A 15,179-nucleotide genomic window follows, 5' to 3' on the forward strand; every position below is an offset into this window, starting at 1 on the left:
CCACATGGCCAGTCTCTCTGTGATCTGGAGACGCTGAGGCCTGCTTCTCCACATGGACAGCCTCTCTGTGATCTGGAGACGCTGAGGCCTGCTGAGGCCTGATTCTCCACATGGCCAGTCTCTCTGTGATCTGGAGACGCTAAGGCCTGCTTCTCCACAAGGACAGCCTCTCTGTGATCTGGAGATGCTGAGGCCTGCTTCTGCACAAGGACAGCCTCTCTGTGATCTGGAGATGCTGAAGCCTACTTCTCCACAAGGACAGCCTCTCTGTGATCTGGAGCCGCTGAGGCCTGCTTCTCCACAAGGACAGCCTCTCTGTGATCTGGAGCCGCTGAGGCCTACTTCTCCACAAGGACAGCCTCTCTGTGATCTGGAGATGCTGAAGCCTGCTTCTCCACAAGGACAGCCTCTCTGTGATCTGGAGACGCTGAGGCCTGCTGAGGCCTGATTCTCCACATGGCCAGTCTCTCTGTGATCTGGAGACGCTGAGGCCTGCTTCTCCACATGGACAGCCTCTCTGTGATCTGGAGACGCTGAGGCCTGCTTCTCCACATGGACAGCCTCTCTGTGATCTGGGGATGCTGAGGCCTGCTGAGGCCTGCTTCTCCACAAGGACAGCCTCTCTGTGATCTGGAGACGCTGAGGCCTGCTTCTCCACAAGGACAGCCTCTCTGTGATCTGGAGATGCTGAGGCCTGCTTCTGCACAAGGACAGCCTCTCTGTGATCTGGAGATGCTGAGGCCTGCTTCTCCACATGGACAGCCTCTCTGTTATCTGGAGACACTGAGGCCTGCTTCTCCACAAGGACAGTCTTTCTGTGATCTGGGGACGCTGAGGCCTGCTGAGGCCTGCTTCTCCACAAGGACAGCCTCTCTGTGATCTGGAGACGCTGAGGCCTGCTTCTCCATAAGGACAGCCTCTCTGTGATCTGGAGATGCTGAGGCCTGCTTCTCCACATGGACAGCCTCTCTGTGATCTGGAGACGCTGAGGCCTGCTTCTCCACAAGGACATCCTCTCTGTGATCTGGAGACACTGAGGCCTGCTTCTCCACAAGGACAGCCTCTCTGTGATCTGGAGACGCTGAGGCCTGCTTCTCCATAAGGACAGCCTCTCTGTGATCTGGAGATGCTGAGGCCTGCTTCTCCACATGGACAGCCTCTCTGTGATCTGGAGACGCTGAGGCCTGCTTCTCCACAAGGACATCCTCTCTGTGATCTGGAGACACTGAGGCCTGCTTCTCCACAAGGACAGCCTCTCTGTGATCTGGAGATGCTGAGGCCTGCTTCTCCAAATGGACAGCCTCTCTGTGATCTGGAGACGCTGAGGCCTGCTGAGGCCTGATTCTCCACATGGCCAGTCTCTCTGTGATCTGGAGACGCTGAGGCCTGCTTCTCCACATGGACAGCCTCTCTGTGATCTGGAGACGCTGAGGCCTGCTGAGGCCTGATTCTCCATAAGGACAGCCTCTCTGTGATCTGGAGCCGCTGAGGCCTACTTCTCCACAAGGACAGCCTCTCTGTGATCTGGAGATGCTGAGGCCTGCTTCTCCACAAGGACAGCCTCTCTGTGATCTGGAGATGCTGAGGCCTGCTTCTCCACATGGACAGCCTCTCTGTGATCTGGAGACGCTGAGGCCTGCTGAGGCCTGATTCTCCACATGGCCAGTCTCTCTGTGATCTGGAGACGCTGAGGCCTACTTCTCCACAAGGACAGCCTCTCTGTGATCTGGAGCCGCTGAGGCCTGCTTCTCCACATGGCCAGTCTCTCTGTGATCTGGAGACGCTGAGGCCTGCTTCTCCACAAGGACATCCTCTCTGTGATCTGGAGACACTGAGGCCTGCTTCTCCACAAGGACAGTCTTTCTGTGATCTGGGGACGCTGAGGCCTGCTGAGGCCTGCTTCTCCACAAGGACAGCCTCTCTGTGATCTGGAGACGCTGAGGCCTGCTTCTCCACAAGGACAGCCTCTCTGTGATCTGGAGATGCTGAGGCCTGCTACTGCACAAGGACAGCCTCTCTGTGATCTGGAGATGCTGAAGCCTGCTTCTCCACAAGGACAGCCTCTCTGTGATCTGGAGACGCTGAGGCCTGCTGAGGCCTGCTTCTCCACATGGACAGCCTCTCTGTGATCTGGAGACGCTGAGGCCTGCTTCTCCACATGGACAGCCTCTCTGTGATCTGGAGACGCTGAGGCCTGCTTTTCCACATGGACAGCCACTCTGATCTGGAGATGCTGAGGCCTGCTACTCCACATGGACAGCCTCTCTGTGATCTGGAGACGCTGAGGCCTGCTTCTCCACAAGGACAGCCTCTCTGTGATCTGGAGATGCTGAGGCCTGCTTCTCCACAAGGACAGCCTCTCACCACACCCAGCAGCACAATCACTAGCCCGTCCCTGTTTTGTTTAGTAAGAGGGAAGAATAGGTGATGTTTGTAGTTGTAGTGGTCTGTCCACAGGCTCTGTGACTGGGTATCTGGTGGTAACATTGAAGGGGATATGAAGATGGTGAAGGTTATTGGTTGTGTTGAGAGGGGATCAGTGGGGTAGCTGACTTGTAGGTTACTGAATTCACAAGGCTTTAATATAATTATTCCCTGTAGGGATTTAAGATGTACCCCTGCATATGAACTGTATGACCTGTAACTGAAATATAGCGTGTACATTTAAAGTGAAGTCGAGCTAAACATGTCTGCCATCGACAAGGATTATGTTCTGGTGATGGTAAATCATCTCTATCCTAATTTGATCAATGGCCTGATCAATCCCCCTCCCCCAGGCCCTACAGAGGTACAGGAGGAGACGGATTCTTATCTCTCTCTCGGTCTCTGTCGCTCTCTCTGTCTCGCTCTCTCTTTCTGTCTCGCTCTCTCTTTCTGTCTCGCTCTCTCTTTCTGTCTCGCTCTCTCTTTCTGTCTCGCTCTCTCTCTGTCTCGCTCTCTCTCTGTCTCGCTCTCTCTGTCTTGTTCTCTCTCTGTCTTGCTCTTTCTCTGTCTTGCTCTCTCTCTGTCTTGCTCTCTCTCTGTCTTGCTCTCTCTCTGTCTCGCTCTCTCTCTGTCTCGCTCTCTCTCTGTCTCGCTCTCTCTCTGTCTCGCTCTCTCCCTGTCTTGCTCTCTCTGTCTTGCTCTCTCTCTGTCTCGCTCTCTCTCTGTCTTGCTCTCTCTGTCTTGCTCTCTCTGTCTTGCTCTCTCTCTGTCTTGCTCTCTCTCTGTCTTGCTCTCTCTCTGTCTCGCTCTCTCTCTCTGTCTCGCTCTCTCTCTCTGTCTCGCTCTCTCTCTCTGTCTCGCTCTCTCTCTCTGTCTCGCTCTCTCTCTCTGTCTCGCTCTCTCTCTCTGTCTCGCTCTCTCTCTCTGTCTCGCTCTCTCGCTCGCTTGTTCTCTGTCTCGCTCACTCGTTCTCTGTCTCAATCGCTCTCTCTGTCTCTCTCGCTCACTCTCTCTGTCTCGCTTTCTTCTCTTTCTCACACACAGTCAGACACACACACATACACACACACATGGCCTACCTTCTCTCACCCTGCGGGATCCAGGCTTATCCCTCCCCAGTTTCATCTATAGCGTTAAATCCTCCTGATCGGATCATTCCCTGGGACCCACCACCACTACATCACTCAGTAGCTTTACTGAGCCCTGTACATTTCAGGATTTGAGCATTGTGTGTGTCTGATTATACTAGGACAACTGTTTGTATTCCATTGTTGTCCAAGGTAAAGCTAAGGTGGGTCAGAAGTAAGAAGTAAAAGTTAATAGTCAGTAGGCCCTACTATTTGCCCGATTGTTATGGCTGATATGGTGAGAAAGATTTTTTTTGTTAAAGTTAGTCAAAAAAGGTATCAAGCAGATGCAGAGAGATTTGTCCAGCAGCTTTGCTGAGCCTCCCTCCATCATGGAAGAGGCTATTGTATTGTATCCTGCTGTGCGATTTTGTTTGCAGTCTGTACTAGATCCTGGATGTAGGGTCTGGAGATGGGGGGGGGGGGGGGGTTCTGGGGGTGTTGAACAGCAATTTCTTTGGCCCTCCTTCCCCTGGCCCTCCTCCCTGTGGCCCTCCTCCCTGTGGCCCTGCTCCAGGCCCCCGGCCTCCAGGTCAGTCTCCCCTGCTCTACGCTGCCCAGCTGGGTACAAATGACATAGAACCTACCACACTGCCACTTTATGTGCAATTCCACTTTTTATTGAGAAACAAGATTGTTTTTCCCCTCACAAATTGTATTTTGTTTTGTGGTCCTTCCTGCAACCCTTACATGGCCCCCCTCAGAACACAGCAGAGCCCTATTGTGTTGACAGACATCACCTTTTTTGGGCCGATGACTGGAATGTACTCTTCTCTTTTTATAGGTCTCTTTTATAATTCTCTTTTTATAGTTCTCTTTTTATAATTCTCTTTTTATAGATCTCTTTTTATAGTTCTCTTTTTATAGATCTCTTTTTATAGTTCTCTTTTTATAATTCTCTTTTTATAGATCTCTTTTTATAGTTCTCTTTTTATAATTCTCTTTTTATAGATCTCTTTTTATAGATCTCTTTTTATAGTTCTCTTTTTATAGTTCTCTTTTTATAGTTCTCTTTTTATAATTCTCTTTTTATAGATCTCTTTTTATAGTTCTCTTTTTATAGATCTCTTTTTATAGTTCTCTTTTTATAGATCTCTTTTTATAGTTCTCTTTTTATAGATCTCTTTTTATAGTTCTCTTTTTATAGATCTCTTTTTATAGTTCTCTTTTTATAGTTCTCTTTTTCATACTCTGTTCACTGACCTGAACTGAACTTAGTAATCAGTTCTTTCCCTGGAACAGAAGATTGAAGTCTTGGGGATGATACCCAATCTCAGAAGATCAACATTCTGATGACCTTCTAACACTGAGAGGAGGCTGTTGATGCTCAGAGGAACAGACAGACCACAGTGCAGCAGGAAGGGTCAGTCTGTGGGGAATGACATACTGTATTTTGTGATGTTTCTAAAGTATTCAGGTCTACTGCCATCATGTCAATGACTATAAAATGGCCAACCTGGTTTGTTTTGATCTTGGTGCCGTCTGGGGTGGGATAAGGTATGGTTTCATCTTCTAGGAAGTTACTCATATCATTTTGATGGAGCTACACAATACAGTACAGTGCTGCTTCAGTTCTTTGAAGATATAATAACTATGTATTTGACATTTCATCATGGTATCTATTTTTAGGCTAGGGAACGGTTATGTTGTATAGTTTCTGGTTATTCTTCCCCATAGATGCTCAGTGATCAGAGTGTTATTCCATGTGTCGTTTCCCGCATTCTGGTTTTAGACAGTCCGTGTATGAATCGTCTGCTGCACTGAAGAAAGTCATCTCCTTCCAAACGACCAGGATCATTGATAGATCTGTTAGTGAGGACATTCAAGTCCACTTATCTCTTTCAATATATTCCTCAATGGCAACTGGGGAAATTTTACTTCAGTATCGGCAAGGTCTATTATAATGGAAATGCAGTGAAAATAGTCACTTTAAACATGTATTTGGCTTCAAGCCTAATAGTGTAAGTAATTTGTTAAGTGCTTATAACTCCCTTGCTAAAGTTTCCAAGATTTCTGCCTAAAGCAAGCACTTAATTAGCATATTCGTTTTTTCAGAATGGCTTTGAGGAGCTCTCCTCAATTTTTTCCAATTCAATTTTTTTCGCTCCCTTAATGTGAAAATATTTTCTCCCGTTCAGCAGTTTGTTTATCAAAGCTGAAGCTTCATTTGGATTCAGTGTGAGTTCTTTCCCGTGTGAGTCTGGGAGGAGGAGGTGTATCTGTGCTCAGCATCACCGGGGCCCTATAATAAGCTATAAACTGCTTCTATCAATCTTCATAACTGTAAAATAATACATTGACTATGGGTAGGAGTGTAAAGCACATGTAATCATTAAGAGAAAGGAGTGGGTATTGCCTCTGTTTGTCAAGGTACAATATTGCTGCCTTTTCTACCAAGGCAATATTAAAAAAGCATTCTGTCACATAAACAGACATGACAGTGGAATATCATTCTACTGAACAGTGTTTATTTGTCACCGGGGTGTAATGGTTATACAAGGACCTCAGCTCTAACCTGAAGATGATGGTCTTTGATGTCAGGTGATTGCAGAGCTGCATGCTATTGCTTTGAAGCCTTATAGGACACACTACATTTACGTCAAGGAGTCCACATGCTGCATGCTATTGCTTTGAAGCCTTATAGGACACACTACATTTACGTCAAGGAGTCCACATGCTGCATGCTATTGCTTTGAAGCCTTATAGGACACACTACATTTACGTCAAGGAGTCCACATGCTGCATGCTTATGTTAAAGCAGGACTTTAACTCCTGTTTCATGATTTATCCTCTGATGGAACAGAACGGAAGCTTCTGTCCTGCAGCGTACAGCAGGTCTCATTACCATATCGTCTCGACATTGAGATTTAGGTTATGTGTATAGTCTGGTATCTGGCCAATGAATGGTTGGATCAAGTACTAGGCTACCACACTCTGATCCATGGAAGTTGACCCTGCTTTGACCTTCTGGATTACTCTCAAAGGCTTGACGATTTGTGTTGCTCCATTCCCCTTTTTAAAAGGACAGGGTCAAATGGCACATGATCTAGTTTGAATGTGGAGATAACTGAAGCCAGACATAATACTCTACTGTAGGCCTGATGCTGCACATTCATAGTATTGATGCTCTTCCTGTGTAGGTAGCAGTGTGTGGCCTCCTTCAACCAGATCAGTGTGTCTCAATGACTGTCTGTCTGTCTCTCTGTCTGTCTCTCTGTCTGTCTCTCTGTCTGACTGGAGGGTCCTGAGGAGAGGGTGTTTGGGTGGGTGGCCTGGGCCGGCGACCAAAAGCAGGCAGCCTCTCTCTACATCCATCCAGGCAAATGTAACTAATCAGCTAAGCGGGAGCGCTCAGTCAAACAGGACTATGGCTGTCAGTCAGGGTTAGCGGCTGCCGAGCGCATTTGAATATGTGCATTACAATTCCACTTCGCAAATATGGACAAATTGGAGCTTTGCAGCTAAATTTAGAGAGCGTGAATAGAATGTGGCAAGCGTGCTGTCGCACTGTCACTCAAAAAGCTAGTGACACGCCTGGCATAAGCTAAAGGAAAAGTGGGGGGCGGGCTTTTTAACTCGCAGCCACTGTCTTTCAGAAAACTTTATAATCTGAAGCTTGTTGGGGGGGGGGGGGGGGGGCGGGCATGGTTAAAACCATATGTATAAGGACCTTGGTAATCAGTGCTGGATGTGTGATTTGAGATGATTGAAGGCGGGAGGGGGGGACTTGATTATCTCACTCTAATCAGGCAGGGTCCAGACATAAAGAGTTGTGTATAAGGGCGTCTCGTCCAATCAAATCAGCTGAGTCTCGTATAGGGGCGTGTCGTCTTCCTCTTACATAGTCTGAACAACAGTAGCAGTGAGACTCAATCACAGTGGAGAGGCTGGCTCTTAATCACAAGTAAACAGACCACTGCACTGCTTCCTTGGGAGGTTATAGAGTCAATATACTGCAGATCTTCCCCTCCACACTCCTCTCTCCTCTTGTCCTGACGACTGTTAACACTGTATAGCTGCATCTCCTGCATAAATCACACCTTAATATTTAGTCGGGTCATATTGGGACAGCGTCACCTTTTTCAACTCTCCATGACTATTTTCCTTTAGTTGTCCTGCTCTGTGCCTGGATAAGAACCTGTGTTTGAGGGCTACAGCACATCTAATGAAATATCTTAATTAGATCTTCTCTGTGCCCAGAGGAATATAGATTCAATCATCAGTCTTCACTCCTATCGGTTTGCCTCCATGCCGTGAGGCTGCAGGACACGGTATGTCTTCGTCATCCATCCTCCTTTTGTTCGTCAACTTTGAAATCCGCACATCCTCTGAAGGAAGTCCTGAGTTGCAGAGTTAAATAATTATTTTCCTGCTCTTGGAATGAGTCACTGATGGCGGTCAGCAGTTTTACCAGGTGCCTCAGGAGCATTCTTAAAAAGACAACAAAACATACATTTTCAGTGAAACATATCTTTTTTTTGCATTTCATTGAACGTGTTGATAGAAATGTATGTTTTGATTGGTCCTCTATCTTCTCTCTGTGGTTGACTTGATGCTCGCCAAACAGGCAGGTTTTAAAAGTGCCTCTACATCATTAGCTGTAACACATGACAGACTGGATGAAGCTCGACTGAACCCCTGCTGATGACAGACAACCTTTTCTTCAGAGTCTCCGTCATCTGTGAAACCTCTCACCTGTTTCCCTCCTATTGTCATTGGTGTTTTATCAGCACTTCACAGCCCGAGCAGGCAGAACAACTCAGCCCACTCCAGACGTGTCGTGGTGTCTCCGCGTGTGTGAGAGAGAATCTTTCAGCGGCAGGCTGACAGCTGACATTCTCAAAAAGGGGAAGGCAGGAGGCATTTGGAAGCACAGAAAGGGAGAAGAATTATCAAGCTCGGTCCATGAAAGACTACAGGGCCTAAACAGCAGCATCAGCAGCTGGAGACTGACTGAGAATTCCCCAAGTCAGCGACTGGCTCGCTGCACAGATAGAAAACACATTCCATTCTCTCCTCCATCACCGCCAGGCCGTGCCGTTCGCTGGTGTGTCATTCCCATTTCTCCACTCGGCGCTCTCCAGAGACTGATTTTTCATATTCATGGATTCAGACTGGGAATTTATGTACTTGAGATTGCAAAGATGCCTAAATCTCTGCCTGGACCGACACTATTCTATCCCCTAAATCAGGGGTTTAGATTCAGGCAACTAGATTCAACCACGGACCATTTTTGTCTGAGCGGATGGTCGGGTGGCCAAAATATAGTTAATTTGTATAATTTGTATTTTTTGTTGCTGTTGGAATATTTGGGAACAGATTTCCTCAATTAAACTAATTTTTAGCTCAAGTCTTGGTGATTTGACTGTCTTCTCTGAGCAATAAACTAACATCCAGCTGCCGACCCCTGCCCGAAGATCTCTAGCTCTGAGCAATAAACTAACATCCAGCTGCCGACCCCTGCCCGAAGATCTCTAGCTCTGAGCAATAAACCAACATCCAGCTGCCGACCCCTGCCCGAAGATCTCTAGCTCTGAGCAATAAACTAACAACCAGCTGCCGACCCCTGCCCGAAGATCTCTAGCTCTGAGCAATAAACTAACATCCAGCTGCCGACCCCTGCCCGAAGATCTCTAGCTCTGAGCAATAAACTAACAACCAGCTGCCGACCCCTGCCCGAAGATCTCTAGCTCTGAGCAATAAACTAACAACCAGATGCCGACCCCTGCCCGAAGATCTCTAGCTCTGAGCAATAAAATAACATCCTGCTGCCGACCCCTGCCCGAAGATCTCTAGCTCTGAGCAATAAACTAACATCCACCTGCCGACCCCTGCCCGAAGATCTCTAGCTCTGAGCAATAAACTAACATCCAGCTGCCGACCCCTGCCCGAAGATCTCTAGCTCTGAGCAATAAACTAACATCCAGCTGCCGACCCCTGCCAGAAGATCTCTAGCTCTGAGCAATAAACTAACAACCAGATGCCGACCCCTGCCCGAAGATCTCTAGCTCTGAGCAATAAACTAACATCCAGCTGCTGACCCCTGCCCGAAGATCTCTAGCTCTGAGCAATAAACTAACATCCAGCTGCCGACCCCTGCCTGAAGATCTCTAGCTCTGAGCAATAAACTAACATCCAGATGCCGACCCCTGCCCGAAGATCTCTAGCTCTGAGCAATAAACTAACATCCAGATGCCGACCCCTGCCAGAAGATCTCTAGCTCTGAGCAATAAACTAACATCCAGCTGCTGACCCCTGCCCGAAGATCTCTAGCTCTGAGCAATAAACTAACATCCAGATGCCGACCCCTGCCCGAAGATCTCTAGCTCTGAGCAATAAACTAACATCCAGCTGCTGACCCATGCCCGAAGATCTCTAGCTCTGAGCAATAAACTAACATCCAGATGCCAACCCCTGCCTGAAGATCTCTACCTCTGAGCCCTGACTAGTGTCTGGGTGGAGAGGAGGCTGTAAAGACCTGGCTCTGAGCCCTGACTAGTGTCTGGGTGGAGAGGAGGGGCTCTGAGCCCTGACTAGTGTCTGGGTGGAGAGGAGGGGCTCTGAGCCCTGACTAGTGTCTGGGTGGAGAGGAGGGGTAAAGACCTGGCTCTGAGCCCTGACTAGTATCTGGGTGGAGAGGAGGGGCTCTGAGCCCTGACTAGTGTCTGGGTGGAGAGGAGGGGCTCTGAGCCCTGACTAGTGTCTGGGTGAAGAGGAGGGGCTCTGAGCCCTGACTAGTGTCTGGGTGGAGAGGAGGGGCTCTGAACCCTGACTAGTGTCTGGGTGGAGATTAGGGGTAAAGACCTGGCTCTGAGCCCTGACTAGTGTCTGGGTGGAGAGGAGGGGCTCTGAGCCCTGACTAGTGTCTGGGTGGAGAGGAGTTGTATAGACCTGACTTGTTTAAGTCCATACATAGCTTTGTGTTCATTTCTTTGTAACACGGACTGAACCTCTCGCCTCCTCTCGGCACGATTCTCCCTCGTCACCCTCTCCACTGCTTCACAGGTAGAGCTTTTCAAATTTGCACAACTAATGAGACACCGTTTGGTGTTGTAACTTACTGCACCCGCCTGGATCTCTCCAATCCCTCTGGGACCAGAGCAGAACAGAGAGAGAGAGGCTGCCTGCTTCTCCTGTTGAGGCGTGTCAGTACACCGCCTCCATCCATTACCTCAACCTCTCCAACACATCACGGCCACCTGAATGATTCTGTTATCTTCTCTCTCTGACACCTCACTGCTTTATGACGTCGTTCATCTTCTAACAGCCATGACCATCCACACACCATGGTTTCTGTCCTTTCCCTCCACTTCTATGAAATACAGGTAGGAAACTGACTGGCTGCTTCACAGCATCAGCGGTGGATTGTTTTCCCAGCTAGTTATTGTTAGACGTTGCTTCTGTATATTTCTGTGAGGGATATTGAAGCTGAGGGTGGACAGTGATGTGATGCCTACAGTAAATGCCCTGGCCTGGCCCTAGATGCTCTCTGTCAGTGGTGTAGAGGGACTAAGGAATGTTGACCACTGTGGAGGTGGTGCAGAACTACTGCAGTCAGTCGTCACTGCAGCTGATGCTTCTTACTGTCTCATCTCAGAGCTCCTCTGATGTCTACTTTGCTGAAAGCCTGTTCTAACCATCAGCCTGTATGTTAATGTGTAGGAGGGAGTCAGCAGTCATATGCCAGCTAGGAGGAGGAGAGAGAGGAAGAGACTGTAAGAGGATAGGGATTGGAGGAGGAGAGAGAGGAAGAGACTGTAAGAGGATAGGGATTGGAGGAGGAGAGAGAGGAAGAGACTGTAGGATGATAGGGATTGGAGGAGGAGAGAGGAAGAGACTGTAGGAGGATAGTGATTGGAGGAGGAGAGAGAGGAAGAGACTGTAGGAGGATAGGGATTGGAGGAGGAGAGAGAGGACGAGACTGTAGGAGGATAGGGATTGGAGGAGGAGAGAGGACGAGACTGTAGGAGGAGAGGGATTGGAGGAGGAGAGGAGAGAGGGAAAGAGACTGTAAGAGGATAGGGATTGGAGGAGGAGAGAGGGAAAGAGACTGTAGGATGATAGGGATTGGAGGAGGAGAGGAGAGAGGGAAAGAGACTGTAGGAGGATAGGGATTGGAGGAGGAGAGAGGGAAAGAGACGGTAGGAGGATAGGGATTGGAGGAGGAGAGGAGAGAGGTAAAGAGACTGTAGGAGGATAGGGATTGGAGGAGGAGAGGAGAGAGGGAAGATGAAGGCCTGTTGTCTGGTGTCACAGTGAAGAGAAATGGACAGAGTAATTGCGTTGTTCCAGGACCTGAGAGATCCCTACATGCACGCACTAACACACGCACACAGAGGAAGAGACTGTAAGAGGATAGGGATTGGAGGAGGAGAGAGAGGAAGAGACTAGGAGGATAGTGATTGGACGAGGAGAGAGAGGAAGAGACTGTAGGAGGATAGGGATTGGAGGAGGAGAGAGAGGAAGAGACTGTAGGAGGATAGGGATTGGAGGAGGAGAGAGAGGAAGAGACTGTAGGGGGATAGTGATTGGAGGAGGAGAGAGAGGAAGAGACTGTAGGAGGATAGGGATTGGAGAATGAGAGAGAGGAAGAGACTAGGAGGATAGGGATTGGAGGAGGAGAGAGAGGAAGAGACTAGGAGGATAGTGATTGGAGGAGGAGAGAGAGGAAGAGACTGTAGGAGGATAGGGATTGGAGGAGGAGAGAGAGGACGAGACTGTAGGAGGATAGGGATTGGAGGAGGAGAGAGAGGAAGAGAAGGTATACAGTAAGATGGATAGAGTGAAGATTTAAGGCCTGTTGTCTGGTGTCAGAGAAGGAGAGAGGGAAAGAGACTGTAGGAGGAGAGGGATTGGAGGAGGAGAGAAAGAAAGAGACAGTAGGAGGATAGGGATTGGAGGAGGAGAGAGGGAAAGAGACTGTAGGAGGAGAGTGATTGGAGGAGGAGGTGGAGGAGAGAGGGAAAGAGACTGTAGGAGGATAGGGATTGGAGGAGGAGGAGGAGGGAAAGAGACTGTAGAAGGATAGGGATTGGAGGAGGAGGAGGAGGAGGAGAGAGGGAAAGATACTGTAGGAGGATAGGGATTGGAGGAGGAGAGATGGAAAGAGACTATAGGAGGATAGGGATTGGAGGAGAAGGAGAGAAGGAAAGAGACTAGGAGGAGAGGAATTGGAGGAGGAGGAGAGAGGGAAATAGACAGTAGGAGGATAGGGATTGGAGGAGGAGAGAGGATAAGAGACTGTAGGAGGATAGGGATTGGAGGAGGAGGAGGAGAGGGAAAGAGTCTGTAGGAGGATAGGGATTGGAGGAGGAGAGGAGAGAGGGAAGATGAAGGCCTGTTGTCTGGTGTCACAGTGAATAGAAATGGACAGAGTAATGTTGTTCCAGGACCTGAGAGATCCCTGCACGCACACACACACACACACACACACACACACACACACATACACATATACATATACACACACACACACACTGAGGCCCACATCAGTAGGTGTTAAGAGAGCAGGAGCTGAAAAAAACGAACTCTCGGCAGACAAGTTGAGGCATCCTGCTAGAGCCAAGCCCAGCCTGAAAACAACTGGGGATAAAGACATACAGGCAGATTATTTATCAAGGGAAGCAGATGAAACTGCAGGGAGGGAAAGATGTCGGGAGGAGAAGGAAGGAAAGTAGAGAGATGAAGACTGAAGTGGTGCTGGCTTGTTGCTCCTAAAGATGGCGGGTGATAAATGTGAGTGATGTCGACAGATTTCCTGGCTGCACTCGGCCATTCATTGTGTTGGACTGTGTTGCTAGTGCTGATGGGTAGTCCAACCATGGGTGGTGGTGGCCAAGGGGAGAGATGTGCTTTCTCCTTTGACCCTCTGGGTTTAAACCTTGATTCCTTTCTCTTCTCCTCTTCTCTCCCCTCCCCTCTTCTCTATCCTCCCCTCTTCTATCTCCTTTCTCTCCTCTCCTCTCTCCTATCTTCTCTCCCCTCCCCTCTTCCCTCTCTCCTATCTTCTCTCTCCATTCCTCTCCTCTCCTCTTCCCTTCCCTCTTCTCTGTCCTATCTTCTCTCTCCTCTCCTCTTGTGTGTGAAAGTAAAAGTGTCAAAACTCATTGTGTGGCCTTGGGAAGGACAGGGCACAGGTAGTGACATTAGTGACAGGTGGTCCTCTGGACACGTCCCTACACACCCCAACAAATGACCGCAGACTTGCAGCTCACGAGCTACACTACTCAACGCTGTTTTCAGACTTAAACTATGAATCTGGCCCCGACTAGTGTCTGAGAGGAGAGGAGGGGTATGAATGCTCTTGAGATTTGTCCTCTAAAATGCTTTCATATTGGTGATCTCTCTTCTCTCTTTTTCTCTCCTTCCAGATGGTCACAAGAACAAAGAAAATATTCGTAGGAGGATTATCAGCGAACACAGTAGTTGAAGATGTGAAGCAGTATTTTGAACAGTTTGGCAAGGTAAGGCTTATTTGGAAGTGATGTCCTCTTCTTGTCCTGTGTTGTTCAGGGGCTGTGTGATTTCAAGGTGATAGACTCTATCGGATCTCACCAAGTCTCTAATAGAGATCTGTGGTGTGGAGGTGTAACGGACTAGAGGTCGACCGATTCTGAATTTTCAACGCCGATACCGATTATTGGAGGTCCAAAAAAGCCGATACCGATTAATCGGTCAATTTTGTTGTTGTTGTAATAATGACAATTACAACAATACTGAATGAACACTTATTTTAACTTAATATAATACATTAATAAACTCAATTTAGCCTCAAGTAAATAATGAAACATGTTCAATTTGGTTTAAATAATGCAAAAACAAAGTGTTGGAGAAGAAAGTAAAAGTGCAATATGTGCTATGGAAGAAAGCTAGCGTTTCAGTTCCTTGCTCAGAACATGAGAACATATGAAAGCTGGAGGTTCCTTTTAACATGAGTCTTCAATATTCCCAGGTAAGAAGTTTTAGGTTGTAGTTATTATAGGAATTATAGGACTATTTCCCTCTATACCATTTGTATTTCATTAACCTTTGACTATTGGATGTTCTTATAGGCACTTTAGTATTGCCAGTGTAACAGTATAGCTTCCGTCCCTCTAGTTAACGTGCGCTAACGAGCTAGCCATTTCACTTCGGTTACACCAGCCTCATCTCGGGAGTTGATAGGCTTGAAGTCATAAACAGCGCAATGCTTGACGCACAACAAAGAGCTGTTGGCAAAACGCACAAAAGTCCTGTTTGAATGAATGTTTACGCGCCTGCTTCTGCCTACCACCGCTCAGTCAGATACTTGTATGTTCAGTCAGATTATATGCAACGCAGGACACGCTAGATAATATCTAGTAATATCATCAACCATGTGTAGTTAACTAGTGATTATGATTGATTGTTTTTTATAAGATAAGTTTAATGCTAGCTAGCAACTTACCTTGGCTTATTGCATTCGCGTAACAGGCAGTCTCCTTGTGGAGTGCAACGAGAGAGAGGCAGGTCGTTATTGCGTTGGACTAGTTAACTGTAAGGTTGCAAGTTTGGATCCCCGAGCTGACAAGGTGAGAATCTGTCGTTCTGTCGCTGAACAAGGAAGTTAACCCACCGTTCCTAGGTCGTCATTGGAAATAAGAATGTGTT

The 15,179-nt window shown here is 48.0% G+C and overlaps 1 protein-coding gene across 6 annotated transcripts in view; it reads left to right on the forward strand.

Annotated features, from left to right (window-relative positions):
• LOC109905832 (RNA-binding protein Musashi homolog 2) overlaps window positions 1–15,179 on the forward strand; it is a 369,667-nt gene that overhangs the window by 94,701 nt on the left and 259,787 nt on the right. For all 6 annotated transcript variants that reach the window (XM_031791050.1, XM_031791053.1, XM_031791054.1 and 3 more), the window contains exon 6: window positions 13,922–14,014. In XM_031791050.1, coding sequence (XP_031646910.1) covers window positions 13,922–14,014 — 93 coding nt within the window. The remainder of the gene's footprint in view (window positions 1–13,921; window positions 14,015–15,179) is intronic.

This window comes from Oncorhynchus kisutch, linkage group LG15, assembly GCF_002021735.2.
Source record: "Oncorhynchus kisutch isolate 150728-3 linkage group LG15, Okis_V2, whole genome shotgun sequence".
NCBI classification, from domain to species: domain Eukaryota; kingdom Metazoa; phylum Chordata; class Actinopteri; order Salmoniformes; family Salmonidae; genus Oncorhynchus; species Oncorhynchus kisutch.